At 51.5% G+C, this 25,741-nt stretch overlaps 1 protein-coding gene across 1 annotated transcript; it reads right to left on the bottom strand.

Annotated features, from left to right (window-relative positions):
* Nucleotides 1–317: 317 nt before the first annotated feature.
* LOC142027986 (electroneutral sodium bicarbonate exchanger 1-like) lies at nucleotides 318–24,509 on the bottom strand. The gene is made up of 28 exons (XM_075022134.1): nucleotides 24,501–24,509; nucleotides 24,030–24,147; nucleotides 23,376–23,467; nucleotides 21,718–21,779; nucleotides 20,787–20,832; nucleotides 13,212–13,407; nucleotides 12,370–12,504; nucleotides 11,766–11,901; nucleotides 11,390–11,550; nucleotides 10,270–10,455; nucleotides 10,073–10,161; nucleotides 9,783–9,940; nucleotides 9,317–9,404; nucleotides 8,665–8,811; nucleotides 8,416–8,507; nucleotides 7,908–8,082; nucleotides 7,638–7,771; nucleotides 6,850–7,095; nucleotides 6,640–6,745; nucleotides 5,544–5,705; nucleotides 4,703–4,816; nucleotides 4,203–4,364; nucleotides 3,333–3,584; nucleotides 2,458–2,526; nucleotides 1,742–1,915; nucleotides 1,505–1,642; nucleotides 926–1,023; nucleotides 318–405 (listed from the first exon to the last, which is right to left on the bottom strand). The coding sequence occupies exons 1-28, from the start codon at nucleotides 24,507–24,509 to the stop codon at nucleotides 318–320; spliced, it is 3,633 nt and encodes a 1,210-aa protein (XP_074878235.1).
* Nucleotides 24,510–25,741: the final 1,232 nt, after the last annotated feature.

Here is a 25,741-nt window from a genome sequence, read left to right on the forward strand (position 1 = left end):
TCTCGCTCCTCTCCTTCCAAGTCAAGATTCCTAAACGTGAAAAGCGGGAGTGGGGAAAGGCAAAGGGAAGAGAAAAAGAGGGAGAGCATCATCAGTGGAAGACCTGCCAGCTGCTGCTGATTCAGCCCTGTTTGGGGGACCACCCCAGCAGAGAGGAGCTGGTTTGCATGCCACGGTCCTCACTGCCTGTTCCCAGGGACAGGCTGTTTGCTCAGCCTTGCCGGCCAAAGCGTGGGAAAAGCGTAGGCGTGCACCGTCGCTTGCAGAGGAGCACGGACACGTTCGTGTGCAATCCTTTACCTTTTTCCTCCCTGGATTCAAAGGGTTTCTGTCTTCAAAGTGAGAGCCTTCCATACAGTCGTTGGTGACATTTCATCCAGGATAATAATCTCAGAAGGATCAGTCCTGCAATAAATATTTTACACAGCAATCCGTGATTATGGGAACTGATGCCACCAAGGGCATTAGCATCAGCAAGAGGAACAGCGGAGCCCTGAGAATCAAAGCTGCGCATAAGCATGGGAGGTTTTGCTGGATGAGGAGTTTTGGGAGGCAAGCTGGGGAGCTGCAGAGCAACAGCTCTGTGCAAAGGCTCTTGCTGGGGTTTAGCCCTGGTCCGGGTTCCTAAGCCACTGCTGGTACAGATCACGCCTGCAACTCCTCATGTGTAAGTATGAGGAACTCCAGCTACCGTAAAGGCGCTGATGATGCAAGGTTTGGGGGTCAAACGCGAGTGCTGCAGCCACTCTGCTTGGGGTCAGAGCCCTGCGATCACCTCCTGCAGCCCTGCCCCCGAATTTGATTTTCCCACCAAGCTGCCTGCTGGTTTCTGTGGGATGCCCCACAAAGAGGCAAGTGGAGAAAACTCTGCCAAACCCCTTCAAGCTAATCTTGCCGGGGGTCCTGGCGCTTGGTGGGGCTTTACCTGTCACTGCCTTGCTTTGGGATATCCATGTCACTGGTCTTCCCCACGTTCAGCTGAACTGAACTTGCAGCAGCAGCAGCTTCCATCGCCCTCCTGGACTCCTGAGGTAAAAAAGGGACAAATCACATTCTCTGTCTTTGGCCAAAGTGGAGATAAGCTGAATGCCCAGCACAAACTTAGCAGTCTGCCCTCCCCTTCTGCCCCTTGGCAGCTATAGGTATTAGTGCAGCAGGGTAGAAACCGTTCACTCCAAAGGTTTTGGGGCAGGGGGACTGGGTGTTCAAAACACGATTATGAGCAAATCTTGCCAGCAGCAGCAGCAGCACCTTCTAATAATAATCATCGTAATGATAATGACCTTTGTGAAAAACGACTCGTTTTAAAAATTACACCTGTATTCAAGCGTTCAGCTCACTGCTACTTGAGGAAACAAAGGTTACAACGTGGGATCCAGGCTATTGGGATCTATTTCGATTGAGTGCTGATCTTCCCCCAACGTTTCCAGACAAGCTGTAAGAGAAACAGGCAACCTCACAGCCCGACGGAGATGTCCAGCCCCGAGGACCCAGCAAGCCTTACCTCTTCTTCTTCTCTGGCTTCATTTCTGGCATCGTCCAACTTCTTCTTCCTTTCTGGCATAAGGTCATCCAGAAAGCTGAGCTCGCGCTTTGAGAAGCAGAAATCCATCGCTTTCCGGACAAAGATGAGAGCCAAAACCTTCACGAATAAGAGGGAAGATGCGGTGAGCTCAGAGACGATGCCACCTCTCACTCCAACGCTGCAAACACCCCGCTGCTGAGCGGCGGCAGCTCTTACCATCATGGGAAAGATGATGGCGGCACGGGACACCTTGATGGTCCAGAGCAGGACGAGGCAGGTCAGCTGGATCACCGTGAACAAATGCACCTTTTGCAAGGGCACGTGCCGCAGGTAGATGAAATCCGGCTGGTGTTTCGCTGGCATCCAAAACAGCTTCAAGCGATCAAAGAACTGCAAAATAAAAGGGAAAGGTTGCCGCCTTGGGACTGCGGCAAGTTTCTGGCCCTCTCGAGACGTGGAGGCGGTTTGCAGCATCTCGCTTGCCGTCAGAAATCCTGGATCCCACCGCGTTCCTCCTGGGAGCAGCACCCATTTTCCCTTCGCTCCATCTATCAACCGGCTTGCCCCTGAGAGCTGCCCACCAAACGGCAACTATTCCGTGCCATTCCATTATTAGCATTTCTCGGCCCACTGAATCCCCCAGCGAGGATTTCCACCAGTGGCAGAAACTGCCTTCCCTTTGCACTGAATTCCCCCGCTTTCACGTAACCAAACACTGACCTGCCCTAAACCCTGAAACAGAGAGCGCTGAACTTGCCTGGTCCTCCCAGCCCTATATACCTCCTGTGCCTCCACCAATCTTTTTCTTACACAAAAGAGTTTCATTGCTTGCTCTGCAAGAAGTTTTTCCCATGCCACTGCTTTTTTCCCTGCTGCTACGGAGACAAAATACCAGGGAGACGACATGCTGCACGCTGTAAAAGAGTCCGTACCTGAATTCCTCTGAGCGACGACACACCCATGTAGAGAAAGACGCCATAAAGCACAGGCATTGGTATAAACTGGGGGGGAAAAGAGAAAAAAAAAAAAGAATGCAATCGTTTCTTTCTCCATATTGCATTTTCAGTATTACCACCCTCTTCCACAGGCACTGCCTAAAATTGCTTGAAGCCTTCCAGCTTCCATTCAGGCTTACAGATGGGTCAGGTTTTAACCATTAAAGATTTTGTGCGCACGAGTGAGCTAAGGCTCTGCTTTAGGCTGAACTTTGGAGTTACCTCTCCTCAGAATACTCCTATTTTCCAGAAAGGTTGGAGGAAAATAGGCGATTTCACCCGTGCTACCCTATGCCGCATTCTGTGGCGGTAGAAAAACACTTCTGCCTAATCTTGGGGCAACAGGCAAAGGCCACAGGCCTCCTTTTAGCCTAGAGACGAGATTACTTTGTGGGAGGAACGTGCAAGGAAGCCCACGGGGATGACCTCAGTGTGTTTAGCTCCTGGGAACAGCTGCTCCAGGGCATTTGGGGAGCAAATTGCAGCCCGTAAAGGGCTGCCTGTTTGAAAGAGAGCAGACGTGCTGGTCTGAATATGCTCAGCTGTAACCCATAAACATGGGCGGGCCTGAAAGACACCCGAAAATTCAAGCAGTTGCGTTGCTCGCTTGCCTCGAGCACACCAAACGGGGGCCCGAAGGGCTGCAAAGCCTAACCGAGGCTGGTTCCCACCGTGGGTCAAGCCCCAAGGGTTGGGATCACCCCCTCCTCCTCCGCTCCACAACTAACTACTCAGGCCTGCAGAGAGGGGACTGTTTTTCTGTAACCTCCAACAAGCTCGCGGTTGTCGGGTGGTTTGCATTTTCCTCTCACCTTTAACACGGAAGTGAAGAAGACGGAGCAGCCCATGAGCCCAAAGATCAGCAAGCCAGTGACTCTCTGCTCTCGTATCCCCAGAAACTTGGGTTGTTCTCCTGGAGCTGAGCAGTCAGACTCTACTTTGAGGCTATTCACGTGGGTGATGGACAGGACGGTCGCAGCCACAAACCAGGGCAGCCCCATCACAGAGCACACCCCCAGCATCACGGCCACCACGAAAAGGTCCAGGTGGTACCCGCATCCTTTCTGCAGGCAGGAAAACAAGAAACAGAGCATCCCATAGCACAAGAGCAAGGATAACGTCGCAAGTCAGACTCAAACCCTGCTCGAGCACAGGTCAACTTCTTCAGAATTTAAAACAAGAAATGGAAACAAGTAAGGGTGTACGCAGGCTTTGCACAAGCACCTGGCATGAAAATCTGGCAGGAGTTCAGACACAAGGGATATGGGGAGCTTGTGCGATACATACTTCTCCAAAAAAACCCCACCCACAACCCAAAACCACCAAACCGTTTTTTTCACTCACAAAGAAAATTCTACCACTTGCGAGGAAGGTGTGACTCTGAGTTATCCCTGGCAGCGCATCAAAACAATGCATTCCCCGCACCTGCTGCCGCTGCCGTTTCAAAACAAAAACGCGCTTCCATATTGCTCCAAGATTAATTTGCTCCTCCAAAAGGTTGCTCATCTGAACTGCCCTGTCACTTGCTCCCTGCATCATCGTTAATCCAGGAGAGCATCCTGCCACGCAGCCTGACCTTGTCCCAAACCAATGCCTTCAGAAAGCATCGGCAATAAGAGCTTCTCCCCAGACCTGCAGCCCAGAAGGGGCTGGGGCCGGGGTCATCTCTCGCAGGCCCTTACCTTCAGCTTGTGCTCCTTCCTGTTCACAATAACGGCACTGATCTGCTGGTCCATGAATATCAAGATGGTGCAGAGCAGAGCTGGGACGAGCGCAGCCAACACCGTCCACCAAGGGTTGGGTCCTATGGGGTTGATGAACCACCCGCGGTCGTCTCTGGTAGGCTGCAACAAAGCCCACACATCAGCATCGTCTCCCAGCCCAGGCACTCCACTGGCTTTCCTTTTCCCCTCCCTCCCTGTGTCAGAGCACCTCCCAGCCCTGGCTTCATGTCCCCCTCTCCCGTGGGCTTCAGCAGTGCCAGTCTCCTCTTTGCAAGCACCTCTAGGTACTTCTCCTGTAGGTATCTAGTTTTGGGGCCATCTTCTCGTTGCCAGGAGGAAGCAAGGCACTTGGAGGTGGAAGAGGAGATGGTCACACCACCAGCATCTCCTCCAGACTCAGCCCTGCCCTGCCCCGGCATCACCTTGTGGCACCCCCACGTGCCAAAACACCCCATTACCTTGAACGTGTGGGGGACCTGGAGCTTTGGCGATGGGATCCCAACCACAAAGTCAAGGAGCACCATGATGGCGATGGTGAGGAAAACAGCAAAGTCGCTCACCGTGGACCGTACCTGGGGCGAGAAACCAGAGGTGAAAGGGGCATGGCAAACAGGGCCGTAACGTGAGATGCAAGAGTTGCGGACATCCACAACATTCAGGCTGGTTAACCAAATCCCACCACCCCTCTGAGCACATGCAGCCTGATCCCTTGCTTAGATACTGTTGCTGTGTTTGTCCCCGTGAGATCTGGCGTCAGATAATAAAAAAAGCTTAATTAGGCGGACAAGGGTTGGTTTAAGTCAAAACCTAAAAATAATAATAATAATATTAAAAATAAGAAAAGAGATGTCTGCCACTACAGCTACACTCACAGCTACAACGGCAACAAGGCACTGAGGCATCCTTTAGTCCTCAAAAGGAACCTCCTCATTCGAATCTACTTTCCGCTCGAGCACATAATGCGCAGAAGGTAGGGAAAAAAAACCACAACCCCAACCCCCAAAACTTTGGGAAACCTGACTTCCTACTACCTGAGGAGGGGGAAAAAAAAAAAAATTAAAAAAAATCAAACCCCAAAAATCTTCAATCTGGGGCAGATCGCGAGGCAGGTGGGAAATGCTACGATGATTTTGCACTCACGGAAATGAGTGCGGGACATCCAAGCTCTTGGAGAGCTTGGCCTGCAAGGCCAACGTTTCCCAGCTTGACCATGGCGGGGCTAATACTGCTTAGTGCTCCAGGAAAGCCATTTTGGGAAACGAGTGTGGAGATGGACGCTGGCCACCATCTTCTACTTACTCTGGTTGGAAAGTAGCGGCTGGTTTTAAACTTCTTCAAGAAGCTTGACAGGGCAAAGGTGGCGAAGAAGAGGATGCAGCACCAGAGGAACACATCAGGCGTGTAGGGGCCGTCGCGTCCACAGGCAGGTCCTTGAAACTCCCCACGCAAATGCCGACATTCCTGGAGAAACAGAGCGTCAGGACACAAAGGCAGTGCACGTGCGGCAGGGAAACCTCGCGTAGCTAGGGGGTTTTGAGGATCTTGGTCCAAGATCCACGACCCTCTAACTGCTCCTGCCAATGGAGATTTATATGTAATGAGCAGCAGCAGCTGAACAAGTGACACATCGAACTATAGAGCGGAGAAACGAGATGTGAGGGGACACCATACCACGCACCCTCGGCACATCCTCTGCCTGCCATTCGAGCAATCGTGGCTAAAGAAGACACCAGAGGGGAAGGAAACACTGGAAACTCTTGGGGAGAGAGAGAGAGGGAAGAGGGAAGGAGGGCTAAAGACAACCATGGTAGGAAAGGAGGAGAAGAGACAAATCGTCCCTTCCCAGGGGAGGGCTCGCAGAACCTGGCCAAGAGGGGATGAAGGCCACCATAAGAGCCTGCCGCCCTAGGCCCGGGCTCTGCTTCCAGCAACAACAGCCTGAGAGGCTGCTCAGACATGCAAATTTATGCATGTACCTACAGACAGCACTGAACGAGAAAGCAAGGCCCAGAGTTACTAGGAACCCATTAAGGAGGCCAATTACTACCTTTCAAGCATGAACTTAAGTCCTACCTACAACTTCTACAATAATCAAACCACCCACTACTTAACCTTCCTCCCAGTCAGAAATACTGTCCGGCAACAGGCTTGAGGGGGACACTTGCTACCTACCCACAACGTTGGGGACCAGGTAGACTGGGACAAGGTGGACTCTCCTCCCGAGGACCAAGCGGTTTTAACAAACCACACGCTAGATTTAAGCAAGGACTTTTCCGAGCAGCACTAGCACAGTTTGAAGCCCATCATTCCCTGAAGGGCTCTGACTTTTGCACCATGCAAATGCCCCTGGACCCCGTGGCCGCGGCGCGAGGAAGCAGTGGCTCGGGGCACTTACGGTCACCGTGAGGTTTTCCCAGGCGATGCCAGACACGTTGATCCCGTTGCTCGCCCAGAAACGCAGCGTTTCGTTGCTGGGATGGGTCGGTGCCTCACACTTACAGCTGGGAGGAGAGAAGCCAAGACAGGGGTAAGGGAAAGGCGATGGAGGTGCAGCCCGCAGCTCCTGCCAAGGGGCAGCAGCTTTCTCAGGGGGAAAAAAACCCACTAGTAGCTGGTGAGGAAGTCCAGCTTGCTGTGCATGTGCACAGGGTAGGTGTCTCGCAGGTGACTCAGCTTCTCCAGAGCCTCGTAGATGAAGATGATGCAGATGAGGGAGGCAAAGGCTTCTTCCGTGAAGCGGGTGACGTAGCACACCAAACAGCTGGCATCGGTGGCCACCAGCACTATGCACAAGAAGGCGGTCCACAGCCCAATGCACGCCCGCAGAGACAGATAGGAGAGCGTGTACTCCCTGGGAAAGCAAAATGAAACAAAGGCTGCAAAGGCCAGCAAGAGGCCCTGAGACATGCCTGCCTTCGGGGAAAACAGGGAGCAATTCTGGAGCGTGTCAAGGCTGCGGATGGGAAATGCAGTTTCCATGTACTACTACAGAGAGCCTCGGGGCTGTGGTGCAGGGTGTAGACCCACAGGAGGAGAGGCCAATTATTTAGTTACCACTGTTGAACAAGGATCTTGTGTTAACACCTTGGAGGCTGCTTGAGGTCAGGTCCCTCTTGGGCCAGGTGGTGTTCTCCCACATCACCCTGATGCCCTGACACTGAAACCAGCTGGGTTTGCACCCAGTCACCTGCTGCCAGCAAGCTGGGGCTTAATGATAAACCTTATGGCAATAAGGGTGGTTTATCTCCCATCAAAGCCATAGCAACAAAAGGACTGTCACTAAAATCTAGCAACTACCCCTAAGAAACAGAAAAGCAAAGCAAAGCATCTTTTCTCCATCACTGCCCCCTTCTGAAGGCTCTCGCAGCACCCAGCTGCGGCAGCCAGCCTTACTTGCAGAATTTGTAGAGGATCTTCTCAAACACGAGGACGGGTCCGGTGCTGCCGAGGATGGTGAGAGGTTGGCCGGCAAAGAGGCAATACACCACGCCGGCCATGGACGCGCCCAGCAGCGACTCCATGGCACTCTGTCCGGGGAAGAGAGGCAGCCGTGAGTAAATAAATCGTTAGGGAGAAACAAAAACCAAAGCCGATTCACTGCAGCGAGGACTTTGGCCTGACTTTTATCCTCCCCCATGCCCCCCAACAGAGAGAGGTGCTCACTATCTGGCCATTGGTCGCCTCCCCCAGCAGTCCCCCAAAGGTGATGACAGGGGACATGCAGGCACAGTAGAGGAAGAGGAAGGACGCCAGGCACTGCAGGCTCAGACCATCCCGGAAGTCGCTCCAGAACCACGGGGCTTTCCGCTTCACGTCCAGGGTCAAACCTCCAAAGAGCCTGCAGGAAGGAAAAAGAAGAGAGTCTGTTCTCTTGGAGGAACACGGTGACTTTGCTTTGCTGCAGAAGGGCAATCAGAAGCACGGAGTCACTTTCGTGGCTAAAAAGAAGCACTCTCCTTCCTCCCAAATCAAGGAAACCTGCGTGCAATGGTGATGGCTGGGGCTGAGCCCAGCTGCCCAGATCTCCCCCCTGCCCAGCCCAGGGGACCAAGCTGGCAATGCGGAGCCCCTTCGTTGAACCAGCTAACCCCAAAGACCTGCTAGAAGGGAGGGTGCATGCTCAGATTTGAGAAGCAAACAGAAAAAAAACCCAAACTATTAAAGCTCCCACCTTCCCGTCCGCTGCAGTTCAGGGCCACTGTGTTTCTCCAGCGTGCTGTGAGAAGCACTGTCGTCAAGAGCTCCTGGCATCTTCCTTTTTTCCTGTTAAAATGGAAGTAAGACAAAGCTATGGACTTGTAACCGCTGGCTTGTTTTGCTTCTGGTCTGGCTCTGTGACTGTGTCAGAGTGGGACCTTGTGAATTTGGGCCCCTGAACAGCATCCCCAGCAGTGCCGCCCGTCCCCCTCGCGCCTCCCACCTGCGAAGGGACGTTTTTCGGGGGCTCGATTCGGATCGATGGATCCCACTCTCCTGGCGGCAAGACCGTGACCTGATCCAGAAACTCGTCGATGCCAGCCACGAGGTCAGCCCCGTTCTTGGCTTTATAGGCAACGTCACGGAAAACCTGCCAAGAGAAGACAACCTGGTGAGAGGACAACCCAGCTCGGAGGTCCTAACCAGTGCAATAAGCTCTTGGCTAAACGCAAGGCTTTTTCCCCAAAATTTCCTGCTGGAAAGGGCAGGAAATACTCCCCCAAAAGGAAAAATCTGTGCGTCAGGGCATTTGTAATCATCTCCCCCACGAGGCCCCCGTCCCCCATGGCACACCATACCCTTCTGCTTAAAGAGCAAGAGAAGTTTGACTGGCCCTGGCAATGCCACCACTGGGGACAGCGTGCTGGGGACCCCGGCAAGAAGGATGAGGTGCAGGATGCACCCCGGGTGGGATTTCAGCCTCCAGGATGTGGGGTGATGCAAATCTGCGTGTTCGCTTCGGGGTGAGAAAGAGGGCTGGGCTATTTGGAGAGCTGCGGGCAGCTGGGACAGCAAATCCTCTTCCTCACTACTTCAGAGACAGGGAGAGCTGAAGAAAGGCAAAAATGACCCGGAGCTATCTCATCTTGTCGCACCTCATCTGTCATGATAGTGGCCATGGACCTGCCGATCTCATGGTACTGATGGGCTTTTCCTTCTGGTCCAAGCAAAACAAACAGGAACCTGGGCAAGAAAAACAAAATGAGAGAGAGAAGAAGGTGTCCTTGCTCCAAGAGCACCCAAGGAAAGCCCTGGCAGCTCCCAGCCCGGAGCGTGGCTCAAGACGGGACACGTAGGCTCAGCGACGCCACGATGAATTTGAAATTCTTCAAAACCGACGGCAAATTTCATTTGGGGGCCAACTTTCATTACAATTGGCCGATGGGTTTAAAAGCTACAGCAGGGAATGGAGAAATGAAGGCGAGGAGATGCGGGTGGGGGAAACGTGCTTGCTCCCCCTCCCACTCGCCTTGTTCCCTTGGGACACCAAACTGATGCCTGCAACTCGATCTTTGGTTGGGTGTCTTTTTTACGGAAAAAATTTGCGCTTCTCATTCGCACCTTGTTGGGATGGGAACTTCCGTCATGCCCGAGAGGAGGACAGCCGGGCTCAGGCGGACAAATGCCACGATGGGCTGGTGAAGGAAATCCAGCTCTCCTACAAGCACGTTGGATGCTTCAGCCCCGGTGGGAATTTTCTTCATGAAGTGCAGCTCCGCCTGGGCACGACAAGCGATTTTCAGGCAATTACCCCAAAAGCAAAGCCCACAGCGCTCTGCAGCACACTCTCCAGCCAAGTTTGCAAGAGCAAATCTGGCCCTAAAGGCGTGAGAAAGCTACGAGTGTCTCACCTTGCTTAAATCCGTTGCTCTGCTCTCAGGGTTCACCCCATCTTTAGCTTCTGCAGCGGTGGGAGAAGGACAAGAGGTGATTGTTTGGGCTGGTAGGAAAAAGAAAGACACTCAGAAAGATGGACGAGGAGCAACTGGGACGCTTCTCCTTTGCCCGGACAAGTCTAATGGGGCCACAGCCCTGCAGAAAGCCTCACCTGGCTTGTAGAGGAGGTGCAGGTCTGACTGCCTCTTGCTCACATCAGCAAACGAGCAGACAGCGGGCAGAAGGTTGGTTGTCTTCTCGTTCTGATGGTGGTGCTTCCTCAAAAGGACTTCTCGAACTTGCGCCCGCACGTGCTCGTCAAACTCCGTGGACTGTTCTTGCTGGGCCAGGATCGTATCTGAGGATGGCAAAGGGAAACAAAGCCATCAGAGCAGAAACCCCAACAAGTCCCGACCCCCAAAGCCCCCAGGGAAGGCTGTGCCACACAGGCTGCACCCTAATGCCGGCTCAGCCTTGCATAGCAAGGCCTTTTAATAATGTTCAGCCTTTGCAGCCAAAACGAGAATTTTCTTCTGCTAAGAAACATGGCATCCAAGTGCTTATTCATCATTCCGCTAAGATAAATATTTCCCATTCTAAATGACGCAATTTTCTTGCCCGACCTGGCCTTTCTGTCTCTACACGTTCACCCAAATTATAAGCGATCTATAGCACAGACGTTCCCAGAGCTTCCCGTGCTGATCGAGTGCAATTTGCCGAGCCCAGGGAGAAACGTGCTAAGAACGGCTCCGACTTCTCCAGCCCTTGAAAGGGCTGAATGGAGACCTGCCGCCAGTCAAAGATAACTTCTCCAAAGCGGCTTTTGCAATTAACTTCAAGTATCTTCCCCACAGAAATACACTGCTTGGTCATCGCCAGATAAACTCTGCCTTAAAACTCTTACATGCTGGATCTTAAGGCAAAAGCAAAAAAAAGAATGCGAGGAAACAGCTTGTAAGAAATAGTTCCTTTAAGGAGGTTCAGCTCTTACGCAGACTCTGTATTTCCAAGAGCAGCCTGCTAAGCCCTGACACACGCTCCTTTTTGGCTGCAGAATATTCTCTAGTGGCTTCTCCAACCCCACAAACTGCTTTCAAAAGGACCCCGCATTGGAATAAAAAAACGGTGCGACTGTTGCATGCCCAGTCTACATCCAAAAACAGCTCATGAGAAAAACACAGTGGCACTTCTGGAAAAGGACGTGCCATTGGGGCAGGGTTTGATTTGGGAGTGAAGAGCACCGTGGCGAGCTGAGCTCGGCCGTTCCCGGAGGGATGCAGCGCCCATGGTACCTGCAATCTCTTCGATGCTGTTGGCACAAATGTCCAGCAGCACCGACCCGTTGCTGATGCAGCTCCTCAGCTCGGAGAGGCTGTGCAAGGACAGTGTGCCAACGTAGGGCTTGCTCCAGCGCTCGCCGCCATCTTCCACGTCCTCCTCAAACTTCAGCCACCTGCGGACATCGGGTGCGATCAGCCCCATTGCAAGAAAACAGCCCCAGCTCTGCAACCCCTTTGACAGAGCCACGGGGTGGCAAGAGGAGAAGGCTCCTCGTGCCGCCACCTGCAGCTGCAAAAGCTTCGCATCCTGGAGAGGAGAAAGCAGAGCCCACGGGCGCTGCCGGTGCAGGGACTCCTCTCCCACCGCAGCCAAGCAGCAGGGATTTACCTTGCCGTTTCCTTCCACTCGCCATCTCGGCCCTCTTTTACACAGATCTCATCCAGCTCGGAGAACAAGTGGTGAGGGAGGTGCTGCTCGTCCTCCTTGCTCCTGAGAATGAACTGCACCCGCTGGGACGGGGAGCCTGGGGGCAGAAGGCAAAGACCCATCCCGTTACTGCGCCTGAACACAGCTCGTCACGCTCACGTGCAAAGTGGCCATCAGCACCAGTGCAGCCATAAACACTGGGCTGGCCCCTCTCCTCTGCGTCTGTCTGGGCTTGCACAGAGCCGTGGAGAAGGAGAAGCATCTAGTCCACCTCTGCATGAGGATGGGCTGCTTTCCTTCCCCACATTGCCATTTTTAAAGCCAGGATCCCTCTAAGGAAGACGAGCCTAAACCCATTATGCATTTAACTGCATTAAAAAAAACACAAACAAACAAAAACAACAAAAAAAAAGAAAACTTGGGAAAAAGAGGGTGTTGCTCAATACGGCCACTTTCCCTCGGAAGAACAGCAACTCACTCAAACTAGCCACGGGGACCTGCTTGCAGAAGGCCCCAGCGCCCACGTTGCCCCCAGGAGTTTAGCGAATGCCGCGGTGGGACTTACAGTGGTAGCCCTGCTCCATCGGGGCAGAGTCCTTCTCCCGTTCCCCCTCCCGATGCTTCTGGCTGTGGCGTCGGTGATGCCGGTGGCTCTGCCTAACCAGTGGCATCCGCGCGCCCACGTACAGGGTCCGGTGGCCTGCGAAAAAGCAGCGGTTTTTGCAGCACTCTCGGCATTGCGGCAATGGTTGAGGTGGCCGGTGCCTTGCTAAGCCACGGTTATATATCCCAGGAGCAACGCCAGCTTCCCTGAATGTTATTTTCACTGGACCTCCTTTTTTCCAAGCCTATTTTACTCGAGCTTTGCAACAACACAGCAACAACAAGTGTTGGCTCTGGGTCATCTAAAAGTGCCCCCAAAGTATTGGACCTCTTCTCAAATTCCAGCTTCGGCTGGACAACACTCAGACTTGCTCATTAAGCAGCAACACAAGCTAATTATTTTCAAAATCTCTGTATGGCACGAGGCGACAAGAGACGATCAAATCAGTCCCATCGTAATGAACTCCAGAACAAAAAAAGAAAATCACAGCCCCGCGTCTGCAGCCCTGAAATGATTCTCCTGACCTCTCCAAGCCAGGAGCAGCCTCTGCGAGAAAAAAAGCCGTGAATTATCGAGCCCTGTGGCTACAACTCACACCGTGGCCTCCCGGGGGGCTTTTTCCCTCCGTTTAAAAAGCCGTAATAGTAAAAAATGTGACAATAACTGTGCTGCTTCATTGAGAAGCGCGGCACGTTTTGCTGCACATGATGTGACACCCGACAAGGCACACAGGAGAGACTTTGTGCAATGGGAAAACGCGCTGGGCTGGTGGCTCCTCTACCAGGATCTCAGCAGAGACTCACCTTCCAACTCCTCCTCCTCATAGTGAACACTGACAGTGTTGCTCCTTCTTCCCCGGTCAATCACTGCCTCCTCGTCATGTCTCTGTTTAGCAACGACAAGAAGGGAAAAGTTGGGGCTGGGGGTGGAGAGCTCCCTTACGTCCTCCCAGCCATCACCCACCCCTGCGTCCACGCGAGTCCACGAGCCATCACGCCTCTACGTGCCGCCTCCTCCTCCTTCAGGCACAGCCCTAAAACCACGGACTTGTAGGAGGTTTTCCTTCCCATACGCAAATAAAACAGCCCATAACATCACCTCTACTGTATACCACGAGAGTCTGGACGTCTTTAATACAGCAGGAGAGGGATGAGTGTTTCAGACCAAAAAAACCCACCTCCTGCTTTGTTCTTGAGGTTCCTGTCTAAAAAAGTGATTTCCAAACTGGAAAAAAACCAACCCCAACCCACAAAACTGCACTTTTGAGCCCCGGCCGTGCTACCTGTAACTCTTCCAGAAGTGTCATTTTGTAACCCCCGTTTGGGTTCATCCTCACGTCAGTCACTGGGTTTCGGGGACAACTGAACCTCCAGGTCAGTCAGGGGGCCCGATTCCCCAGGGACTGATGGAGTAGCCCTCACGGGAGGAGCTAAGTGGCACCCAGTGTGCACCAACTCCAGAGACACAATAGGGACCATTGTGAAATCACAAGCTATGATGCGGATCCAGGCAGCTACTTAAAGCCATGCACCCCTAGAGCCTTCCCGCTTGGAAAACTTAGTGCCTGGGGAGAAGCCAGCTCTGCTTTGAGCAAAAACTCTCCAGAACAGAGAAACTTCCTGCATGAGAGGTGTCAGGCTCAAAAGTGTGCAGAAGGAAAACCCTTCACAGGCTCGTTCACCCTCCTGAGAAGCAAAGCCCACTAGCAGCATCATGTTTTCTCTCTTTTTCTTTCTAACAGTAGAGCTGAAGCTCTAGCATCCTGAGGATAACAGGAGGCACAAATACGGTAGGGAAAAAGAATATCTTATTGGATCAATGGGTAGATTCAGAAAAAAACCCTGCTACACAGTAGTTTATCCTGGCTGCTAGCTAGAACCGAGAAGACTGTTTTTTCCACCTGGGTCAACAGTTCCGGTGAAACATACTACCCGCCTAGGACAGCTGCATCTGAGGAACAAGAATTAGTTATCTGCAATACAAGGAATAACAATGAGTCATTTAGTGCCATGATATTCATCAGGCTGCACAGAGAAACAAGAGACAAATGCATTTGAATAACCATGTCTTGTGTTACGTTTTAACCACTTAACATTCCGTGAGAAATACCCCAAGAGCTCAAGAAGAAAGAGCAGCAAGGCAGGAGACAGGTGAAAGCCTAGAGCGCCAGCTAGACGGAATGAAAGACCCTTCCAGCAACAACAGCCTGAGAGGCTGCTCAGACATGCAAATTTATGCATGTACCTACAGACAGCACTGAATGAGAAAGCAAGGCCTGGGGGGATCATTTCCCCTCTGCTCAGGGCTGCTGGGGCCAGTCTGTGTGCTCTGTCCAGACTGGGCTCCCCAGGACAAGACTGGGACTCACTGGGGCGAGCCCAGCAAAGGGCCACAAAGGTGACGAAGGGACTGGAGCACTTTTCATATGCGGAGAGGCTGGGAGAGCTGGGACCCTTCAGCCTGGAGAAGGCTCAGGGAGCTCTTATCCATGTACATCTGATGGGAGGGAATGAAGAAGAGGGAACCGGGCTCTTCTCAGCAGCGCCTTCTGGCAGGACAAGAGGCAAAGGGCACAAACTGCAAAACATGAAATTAAAGCTGAACACAAGAAAAACATTCTGACTGCAACTGTGGTCGAGCACTGCAACCGGTTGCCCACAGAAGTTGTGGTGTCTCCACCCTTGGAGTCCACTCAAAACCTGAGGGGACACGTCCTGGGCAACCTGCTCTGGGTGACCCTGCTTGAGCAGGAGGGCTTGGACTCAATGATATCAAAGGTCCCGAAAACCTCAACGGTTCTGTGAAAGCCACAGACAGAGATCTCTGCCTCAAGCCGAGAGGCAGCAGTCATCAGCCGACTCAGAGGAGCAGGCTGGGAGGCAGCTAGAAAACTCTTCCCAGTTCCTCCCTTGTCATCCCTGCCTCAGGTGTGCAAGCCAGTGCACCGCTTTGTTGAGCCGCCCAGTTCTCATCCCGCTGTGATTCTGCAGGTAACGTTAACACAAAGGAGTGAGAGGGGAAGAGCTTTAGTTAACGGCATGGGAACCTGAAAGCACAGGACAACTTTTCCCCAAACGTGGGCAATGCTGCTTAGATTCTGTCACCTAGGGAAGAGAAGGAAGACGACAAATGGGCCAAAGGGTTACACAGGAATGAAATATGAGGAAGGTGCAAGAGACATCAAAAACATCGATATGTGCCCCAGAAGACTATTTTGTAGTCAACTGACCTGCCCACACCCGACTGTGGGCATGAGGCCTCCGCTCCGACTTCCACTCTTCTCCTCTTCACCATTTCTTCCACTGCAGCACTATCTGACACTTCTTTTCTTCTCTTGACCTTCAAAACATTGCAAACTTGGTATTGATAAAATTTGATTTTGACTTTTCTATTTTAGAACAAAAGTCAGACTTAATATACATCTGTGTTTCGCAACATTGTCCAGGCTTATACAACCAAAACCAAAAAATGACTCAGGAATAAAAGATTAGCTGCCTTATTCAAACAGAAGGTAAGCACTGAGAGGCCATCCAGAGAATTATGCTCAACAGTTTTAAAGAAGAACTACTGCTTCCCAGGACATCCTATTGGCTCCATTTTTAGAGGAGGGCCTAGGAACATAATTAGCAGGAACGTAATGCTAGCAGAGAGAGCGGGATTTCCTCGGGGGAAATTTGGACACGACACCTTCACTAATTCACTCCATCTTCAGACACTTACCTGTATTGAAAACAAACCCACCCTGAGATCTCACTAAACAACTACTTTCCAAAGAAGCTTAACTTGGTTGTTTTCGACACATGCAGCACTTAGGAAACTACTTCATTATTCAGCACTATTGACCTCATACAGACTCTCACAGCGAAGAAACCATTTGACAGCTCAGCTCAGACTTGGCGAAAACACATTTAACTGAAGCCAGCACGGCTCTCACGTCCTCAGGCAGGACTTCATTCAAAGTCCGCTGGAATTGACAGGAAGGTTTCCCTCAACTTGGATGGTTCTAGGTGAGAATTCACTCCCACCTTACACTGCCTGACTGACACCCAGAAACAGGACAACTACAGCATTGCCTAGATATATCTTCTGCTTCTCCAGACTACTTGGAATATCACTTTTTTTAAAAAAAAAAACAACACACAAAAGAGAACCACACACGCAACTTAAAAGCTCATCACTGCCCTTGTTTACTTCTTTACCTGTAACAGAGGTATTGTAAAATCTGGTGAATATTTGGTGACTGGACTTTCTTTAACCAACTTTATAGTACTTTTTTGCATTGCACCACACGTCCTGAGAACAAGATAAATGACTTAGAAACAATGCTGGACTTGCATATGATATCTTGAAACCGAAGAACTGCAAATACAGCTCTTTCAGAATTCCTGGCTGTGAATAACACAAGCCAGTGGGATGGGGACAATTGCTTTGGACTACTTGTCCATTTGATAAGGGAGACCAGAATATCTACTAAGTGCTCACAAGACAGACCAGCAGCAGCCTTTCCCAGGGACCAATCATCAGAACAGGAAACAGTAAGAAAAAAACCTCAGTTTTCACAACAGAGGAGGTTCAATGCAGAGTCCCACAGAGGTCTCAGCTGGGGCCTGAGGCTCTTCAGGGAATTCATAGAAAACCTGGAAAATGAGACACTAGGGAGGTGACAACATTTGCTAATTATACAAAAGACATTATTACCATTATTACTATCATTATTTAGAAAAACAAATGCATTCTTTCGTTAGGAAAACAGAAACAAAGAGCGTGAAATTCAACGTCAACAAATGTAGTCAAGCATAAGGAAGAAAAACACATGTTCCATATATATATGTGCTGGCTCCAGCCTAGTTACCGACATTCAAGAATGAAGGCTGGGAGCCACTGGGCATTGCTTCATAAAAATACTAGCTGAAGAGTCAGCAGTGGGTGAAAAGGCAAAGAGAAATTCCAGACATTTTCAAAAAAAGCAATACAGGACAAAAGAGAACACATTGCTATGCTCTATTTCAAATCCATGGTACAGCCATACCGCACGCAGTTTTGCTCCCTCTCATTCAAAGACACAGTGGAGGAAGGGAAAGGGAAAAGCAAGACATAGATCATAGATGTTTCCAGACATTATCCAAACATAACCATAGTGAATTACCACAAGATACGCCGTGCTGAAATAGAGCCGAGTTCTAGATACATCGTGCAAATGTAGGGATAAGGCACGAGGTGGACATTCTCATGTTTGAATCTCATCTTCGATACTCTCTCCCATTTACTGACATCTGAGAACAACAATAAGACTTAAGAACATAGCACTAACATTTCAAAGGAGCAGGAGTCCTCTTGTAAAGCTTCAAAAGTCATACCACACTGAACGTATATGCAGAAGGGAGCACCTACAATCTGTCCGTATGAACTTGGTGAAAAAGCGCTAGTAACACATTACAAGAAACACTCACCCAGGTGACACTCTCCCATCAGTTGCTTGCATTAATAGCATTGTCTTTCCTTAACTGTATCTGGCTTCAGTCCTGACATCTTCCCGCAAGAAACAACATGCCAGGCGCTCCCAACCCTGTGAATAAAACCTCATCAGCTTTCCTAACTAAAAAGTAATTTTTTTAAAAACTGAAAAGGACTAGGATTCACAGGAGTAGCGTCATTACATTCACTTCACAGTTCAAAATGGGAGGACAAAAGATAATTGACATGACAAACGCCACAGTTACAGACGTTCCTTCCTGGGGGTGCAGTTCGCACACCTAGGAGCTCATGCGTGCAAGAATGGGTGACGCCAGGCAGCAGTCTCCTTACGTGCCTCTGATCTCAGGAAGAAACAGGTAACATGAATACTTTTACTCCATTTGCTAGCAGAAACTAACATCCTGAGGACCAGAGATGGAGCCCAAGATTTGCCTAGATGAAACGCTGACGCAATCAGTTCCTTTAAGGGATGAAATTGTTCGTTTGAGTTTGGCTTCAAGGACTCCCACAGCTGGTGATTAACTAAGAGGTATGCTACAGCGAGGAGCCCGACACACAGATTGCAGGACAACTCATCACGCCAGGCCTCTGAGCTTGCAGTTCTCCGCAGGGCCCGGTGCTGGCTGAGCAGGTGGATGGACTTCCCAGTTCTAGAAATACAAGCTCGGGAATCAAACCCTCCTCAAGCACGCAGGCAAAACTGGCTGCGCTTTAGCGAAGCAAACCAACAACGAGGCTTCGTTTGTTTGGGTGCCTCCTCTCTGACAATGCTCTGGGCTACTTTCTCTTCCTGGCAGTAAGAGGAATAAGTTGCTCTCATACATACCAGCTTCTGACAGGGAAAGAGGATGATCTCGTTCTTGCCTGCTAGGACCAGGGGTGGCAATAACGCAGTCTGCCGAGACTGGAAGGGAATGCCTTGGAGGCGGAAACACGTGGGTGTTCATTACTCCTGGGCACTCGGAATCACGGGAGGTGATGATGCCAAAGGGCCTGATCCGATTCACAAACTGACACACCTTAGGACTGAAAAGGCTTCTCCTTCAACTAACTTACTTTTCTCTGCAACAACAGCCTCAGGAGAGTAACTTCTTCTTAACCCTTTACACTACAGCAACTACAATGTTTAATCCTAATGTACCTTACAAGAAAACTACTGCGGTCTTCTCTACTAGTGGGCCAACACTGCTGCGCCTGTAAGGAGCGCTTTACGTTTTATTAACCTTTTGAAACAACGCACTAGCTTTCCTTGCAATCGCATTACGTGGGCTTCCTGGGACTTTACATATACACGTTTGTTTTCTCTGGCTAAATCAGATTTGGAACGCAGGGGTGGCCATCTGAAAACACTGCAAAACATTCTTTTTACATACATCAGTTCTCTGGTGAAGGCAACAACTGAGGAGGATCTTCAGCTAGTGTAAAACTGCAAAGCTCAAAGGACTCGTACTCCAGCTAAAGATCTGCGCACTACTAGGCAGGAATGTCAAATTAAGCAATGCCCAACAGATACAAGTCATTGGATCTTTTCTTTTACAAGTAGGAAAGAAAGGGTACACAGAAAGATAGTGAAGTGGTCTGTAGAAAATGGATGTAAATCATCAAGATTTCCGAGGATTACTCGAATTGCTTCCTGGAGAGGCCAAAATAAGAAAGGAAGGAAGAATATTAACAAGATAGCCACAATTCCACTGTCAAGTACAGTTTTCAGGCTTGGGAAAAAAATAACATTGCAGTTTGCAGGAGTCATGGAAGAGCAGGTTCCAGATATTTTGCTTTTCCTCTTCCCCTTCTTCCCCCTGCTCCCTCCCATCACCTCAGAGCATGCTGCCCTAACAGATTCACAGAAACTGAAGTGAATGAATATCTTAACCCTGAATTAACATGGAAGCATTACTATGGAGAGTGGAGGTGTGCTTTTAAATTTAAGAAGTTCTACATTTAAGAAGCCTCCTCCTTGCCAGCACAACACATGCACTATTGACCTGTTTCAAAAATAAACATATTCCCCTTTTTCGGAATATTGACCCAATTCAGTTACAAAGGAACTGTAATTCAGCTCCAACAAACTCCTGCTTTATAAAGGGGAAACTTTTTCTAGGAATACCTTTCAGTATTTTCAAAAGTGAAAAAGAAAAAAAAAAAAGAACCAATAATTTTCTGTATCAGTTAAGATCAGCACACTTTCTTCAATACTATTTACAATGCTACTACTGTACTCTGAAGATTTGTTTAAACTTAACTAACAGGAGCATTTTTAAGCAGGCAGTATATTGGTCTCATTTCCTCGGGAATGGCAGGGGCTTTCTTCTGTCTCAGGAAGAAGATGACAACAACAGAACTCATCAGCTGTCACCGAGCTTGGCCACAAAGTAATGGCGTCATTAAAAGAACGTCCCCTGGCTCCCACAGCTATGAGGAAAGCACATGCAATTGAGCATTAGATTAGCTGCTATCAAGCTAGCTCACCAGTACTGCCACAGCTCCTGAAAAACTAGGAGGGTCTGACAGCTAGTCAAGCCTGAGAAGTTCAAAGCAGTGGTCAGGTCTGGGGCTGAGAGCGAAACCACGGGAAAGTGCTACTGCAGAACGAATCTGAACAGGAACCAGCAAGGCACGGAGTGCAACGAGCTCCACAAATAGGAGTTTTCATTTGTCCAATTTCAGCAGGCAGTAGCTTCTTTGAAGTATTTCTGATAAAAGCATTACTCGCGCTCATGCTGCCTGTTGATGACACTTTTCATTTACGTCATTTTTTTCACCCTCGTACTCTCTAGAGAAGTTCCCCATTACTCGCACTTGAAATGCTGCATTTGACAAAACGTCCTCCGTCCCATAACAAACAAAAGATTTGCTCAGCCTAACATTCAGCTAAGCTCCCGTGGACCTGCTTCATCTCCTACCTCTAACTCCTTGACAGCACTTTCAGCGGTGTCGAGATCCAGACCGCTGTGAAACAAACAGAGAGTTAGTCCCACCCCAGCCAAAAAGCAACAGAGCTACGTTCCTTGTAAGAGTTTAAACAACAACAAAACATCATTCCCATTGCACAGAGAAAATACTTAGCAGGCAGATGAATTCCCAGTTTATTGTTCTTAAAAAACATCCAGTCTTCCACAAGGACTGTTCCTTTTCAATTTTCTGCCCATTTGTATTTTGTGCATCTGAGGATACAAAGGATGAGAGATCAGATCTTTTCAGTCAATCCTCACTAACCTTTAGGACTGGGGTTTTTGACAAGGTGCCCTCAAACCAGCACCTCTCTCTTCCAGCCTATCGCAATGCCATTCTGCTCAAGGGACTAAAAGAAGGAACCGGCAGGACGTGTCTCTCAATCCCCTCCACAGTGCAAACCTGCAGAGGAACGGGCCTTCACAGCATTGGAGCTAGGCCCTGTGATGCTGGGAGTTGGGTACTGCCTGCATCAAACTGTGTTCGCACCTATTAACGACATCTTTTGTAAGCCAGCTTCTCAAAAGTTGTTCATTGCCAGGTATCGGCCCACAATACAATGCACAGGGAGAGAGAAGGTCTCAAAGAAAAGCTGAACCCATTAAGAAGTAAACAAATGTCGCACAAGTGTCACTTGGAAATAAGGAAATAGGGTGGAGTGTAAGGAATTACAGCATGCAAGTATTCGCTGGTATATGGTCTGGCAGGCAGCCACTCTCATATCCTCCACATTCAGGGGCCCCAGCCAGAACTCGGTCAGAGATGAGAACTTTCCTTCCTCTTCAGAAAGGCCCTCTCCTTGCTTAATATGGAAGAAGTTAATGAAAGGAGTTACACAGCGCGCCACAGCAGAAGGACAGATATCACCCACCCAAGACTTACGCTGTGGTCATGAAGTCTTCAGGAATCAGCAGGGACACAAAAGTACGATTCAGGAAGGGACGCTGAAGCGGCGATGAGGGGAAGAGGGTGGAAAGAATGGAAGAAAGCAAGGCGCGATGACAGGCTGCCAAACTCAAACAAATGCAGTGCTCTCTCTACCATCGGGAGATCAAACACCTGCAGGCTGCTCAGAAACGTACGCACACTACTGGCAGTGCTGTCCAAAGGGATTACGCTGAGGGAAAGAGCTCGGTCACAGACAAGAGCAACGTTTCAAGCATCTTCTGAACACCACACGACACCACAAGACAGACAACACGCCTTCCTCTCCAAAATCAACACAGAGAACAAAACAAGGAGGAAGGTTAATCCTCCTGGATCTGACACTATTCCAGCAGAATGCTAATAAGCAAAGCTAAAGAAACAACTGCATTTCAATTCATCCCAAAATAAAGTCACGTGGCAGAATTTCAAAGACTCGGCCTACTTCTCCAAAGGAAAAAGGAGACTAGTGTGGCACGAGATTTAATGCAGCTTCAGGTCTGGAGACAGCCTAATTGGCGTGGTGTTCATAGCACAGTCTCTTCAATTCTGCAGCAGCTAACAACAGTCACTTCCAGAGTAAAGCCAGGCCCTGGCAATGCCTGTACACATCTCATTGCAAAAGCAAATTCACTCACACTCATAAAACCACTCTCTAGGTCCCTGGCTGCCGACCCCAAACGCGCTCCCCCGCGTTGGACCAGAGGAACTCTACAGGTCCCTTCCAACCTCCACCCTCCTGTGTGAGTCTGTGCTTTGGTTTCACTCCTAAAGCACCTGAACTCAACCCTGATGCCTGCGGGAAAGGATGCTGGGACAAGGCAAGATCCCAGACTCCTCCCCGAGGACTCACCACAAAACCCCATCTACCTAGTCCAGAATATCGTATGGCAGACACACTCAGAAGAGAGAAAAGATCCTTTTATTGCAAACATCAACTGCGGCGGGGGGCGGGCCCGGGAGTCACAGGGCTTCAGCCCGTAACAGGGAAACGGCACCTACAACGACAGAGTCAGAGAGCACTGATAAACCCATGAAGGCAGGAATAGGCATGACTTGGTTCCCCTTTCTTTGGGGAACACCGTTGACGAGGAATTGTTCATAGCCCAGAAGAGAGAGCTATGGCTGGCATCAACCAGGGGATGGCTCTGGCACCTTATCCCCACGGGTAATGCACTTGGAGACCTGCATGCGTGCACAGATGCACAGGGCCCCTGTGCCACGCAGCAGGGCTCGATGGGGAGCCCCTGGGGAGCGGCCATGGAGTTATTTCCAAGCCCCGCGCAGCACCGTCCCTTGCCAGCGGGTCGGACTGACTTGGAGCAGCGCTGAGAGTTGGGAAAGATGGGCAGCAGAGCCTGGTACACACCTGGGCTTCCTGACCTGCTGGACCTTCCTGCTTCTTTTAAGTCCCCATCTCCTTCTCTCTTCCTTCTTTTCTTTTCTCGTTGGCATTCCTTCTCCTCTGCCCAGGCCTGTTTTCTCTTTCTTTTCTTTCCGTTTTCCTTCTCCTGGGGGGAGCCTGCAAACCTTTCCATCCCACAGTATGATTAGGTAGGTAAAGCCAGGATCAACTAGAATCAGTTCTTGATTTACCCAAAGCTGACTCATTTCACCTTCTTTCCTCTGAAACGCTCTTTAGTCCTTCTGTGCATCCCAGGGAGTCTACTGTGCTCCCTGGGGTGGCTGGAGCCAAAGCAACGGGTGCCTACAACAGAAATGTCAGAGTCAGCAGGTGGCAAGGGACACCCTGGAGTAGCAGGCGACTGTTTGGCAAAATGCTGCCTTAGCCCTACAGAGAAGATCCCTCTGGCTGGTTTGCATTAGCCCGTTCTTCCAAGGGCCTCACTTTGGAACACAGGGTTCACACAGGTGTGTGACACTCGGTTCGTTTCTGGCAGCTCAACAAACACGGGGATACTGTGTCTCGGGTAGGAGGGTAGCCACTGATGGAGCTGCCATACCTCTGCCATTTCGGACTCCACCACCGCATCTCCCCCAGCTTCTTTGAGGACATCCAGCAGAGAAGCGGGTGGTGTGTGCAGCAAGGCTTCTGCCTGGTGGTCCTTGTCTGCTCTGCCTGCAGGGCCACTTTGCTCTTCCAAATGCAGGTCTAGAAAGGAAAAGCACGTGCAGCAAAGTGACTCCTTGGAAGTGAAGCACACCTAAAGCAAAACCCACCCAAAGCCCTACACCAGCTGTCTTCTCGACATTGAGGTTTCTGGTAGCCCAAGCCCCAGCCTGGGACAGCCCTCAGTTCCTCCTCATACCTGTGGCTCTGTCCATGGGGGCTGCCGACTCCCCGGCTGATGGACAGGAGCGGCCAGCCATCTCCTCCACAAAGATGTCACCGCAGTTTTCAATGAGAAACGCCACCAGCACGTTCACCTGCACACATCAAACCCTCAGTCTCAACCCAGGTGCCTGAAAATGTATCACACAGCCTTTCCCACTCCCGACCCTTGCCTCCTTGCCCCTTGCGTTTTCAGACTTTTATACTCCCCGAAACCTTCTACCCTCGAGGTAGGGACCGGCCCTGAGCCCGGGGACGCTCTTGGGGGCAAGAGCGCAGCTCACCGCCGGCCATGGCTCCTCTCTCTCTCTCGTAGGCTCAGCCAACCTGTACCATCTGCCCGGGCAGGAGCAGCCCTTCCCTGCAGCCTGGGCACCCCTGCCAGCGGTGGCACCCCAGGCCCCCCAGGCACCACCAGCAGGTATGGCACCCCAGTCTGCTCTGGCACCTTCGCCATCCCCGTCACACCCGTCACCCCCGCCGTTTTCGCACGGGCGTTCAGCAAGCCCGCGGGAGCACCCTTGCCCTCGCCTGGGTGACGCGTGCCCACTCAGGCCAATCTGCAGAGAACTTCCCAAATATCTCTGGGAATTTCTCTCCCGTTTCACCTCCTAGAAGGGAGTCTCCTCCCCAAAGTGCAACCCCGTCCCACCGGCACAGCAGCTCCCCACGCGCCTGGCGCAGAGCTGGGGGATGTCGGCCGTGGGGGATGGCTCGGTGGGTGCCCCCGGAGAGTTCCCCCAGCCCAGCACGGCTCCCTCTCACCCACACAGGCCTGCAGATGGCTCCGTGTGGCTGCCTCTTCGACCCCCGGGTGTTCCACATCCAGTGGACAGTCACCGACCTGCCTCCACCGGCCGGTGCCATGCTCGGCCAAGGCACCGCTTCCCTGCCAGGGGCCAGCCACAGTACCTTGCCCCCTACCAACATCAGGCAAGAGCGGTGGCCCCGGCCCCTACGGCGCTGCCGATGCCCATGCCCACCTACCGGCACATCCAGGGGCAGTTGCTGATGATGGACACCTCCAGCATGGCCACCCCTGCAGGGGCACCCCTGGGCAGCGACGTCCCCCCGGGCAGCGACGTCCCCCCCAGCCCCTGAGCTGCCCCTCACGCCCAAGCCCTGGGGGACATCGCAGACCACCTTGCGGTGCCTGACGGGGAGCTTCTTGAAGAGGCCCTCGGGCTCCTTGGGTGCTCCCTGGACACGGTGGGGGCCAGCCGGGATGGTCCCAGCAGCAGCCCCGTGCCTGGGGACACCGAGGGCACCGGCGCAGCCACCCCCGACTGGGACTTCAGCCCCTGGTCGCTGCCGGACGAGCTGCTCACCCTCGACTCCCGCATCCCCGAGCTCAGCGACACCGCGCTGAGCCTCGACATATTCCACAGCGTCGGGATGGAGCCCCGGGAGCCACGGGGGGATGCGGGGATGGACCTGCCACCATCCCCGTCTGCCGCGGCAGAGCAGCCGAGGAAGAGGCAGGCGCAGAGCTCCTTGCCAATGCCACCCAGCAAGCGCAGGGCTCTGGCAGACGACATGGGGGTGTGAGGGGGGATCAGACGGGGGCGAGATGGAGATGGGGGGAGTGGGGGGGGGGATCAGACAGGGGTGAGATGGAGATGGGGGGACTGGGGGGTGGGAGGGGAGGGGGGTGGATTGGTTGGGGGGGGTTGAGGGGGTGGGTGGGAG

This window comes from Buteo buteo, unplaced genomic scaffold, assembly GCF_964188355.1.
Source record: "Buteo buteo unplaced genomic scaffold, bButBut1.hap1.1 HAP1_SCAFFOLD_102, whole genome shotgun sequence".
Taxonomy (NCBI): Eukaryota; Metazoa; Chordata; class Aves; order Accipitriformes; family Accipitridae; genus Buteo; species Buteo buteo.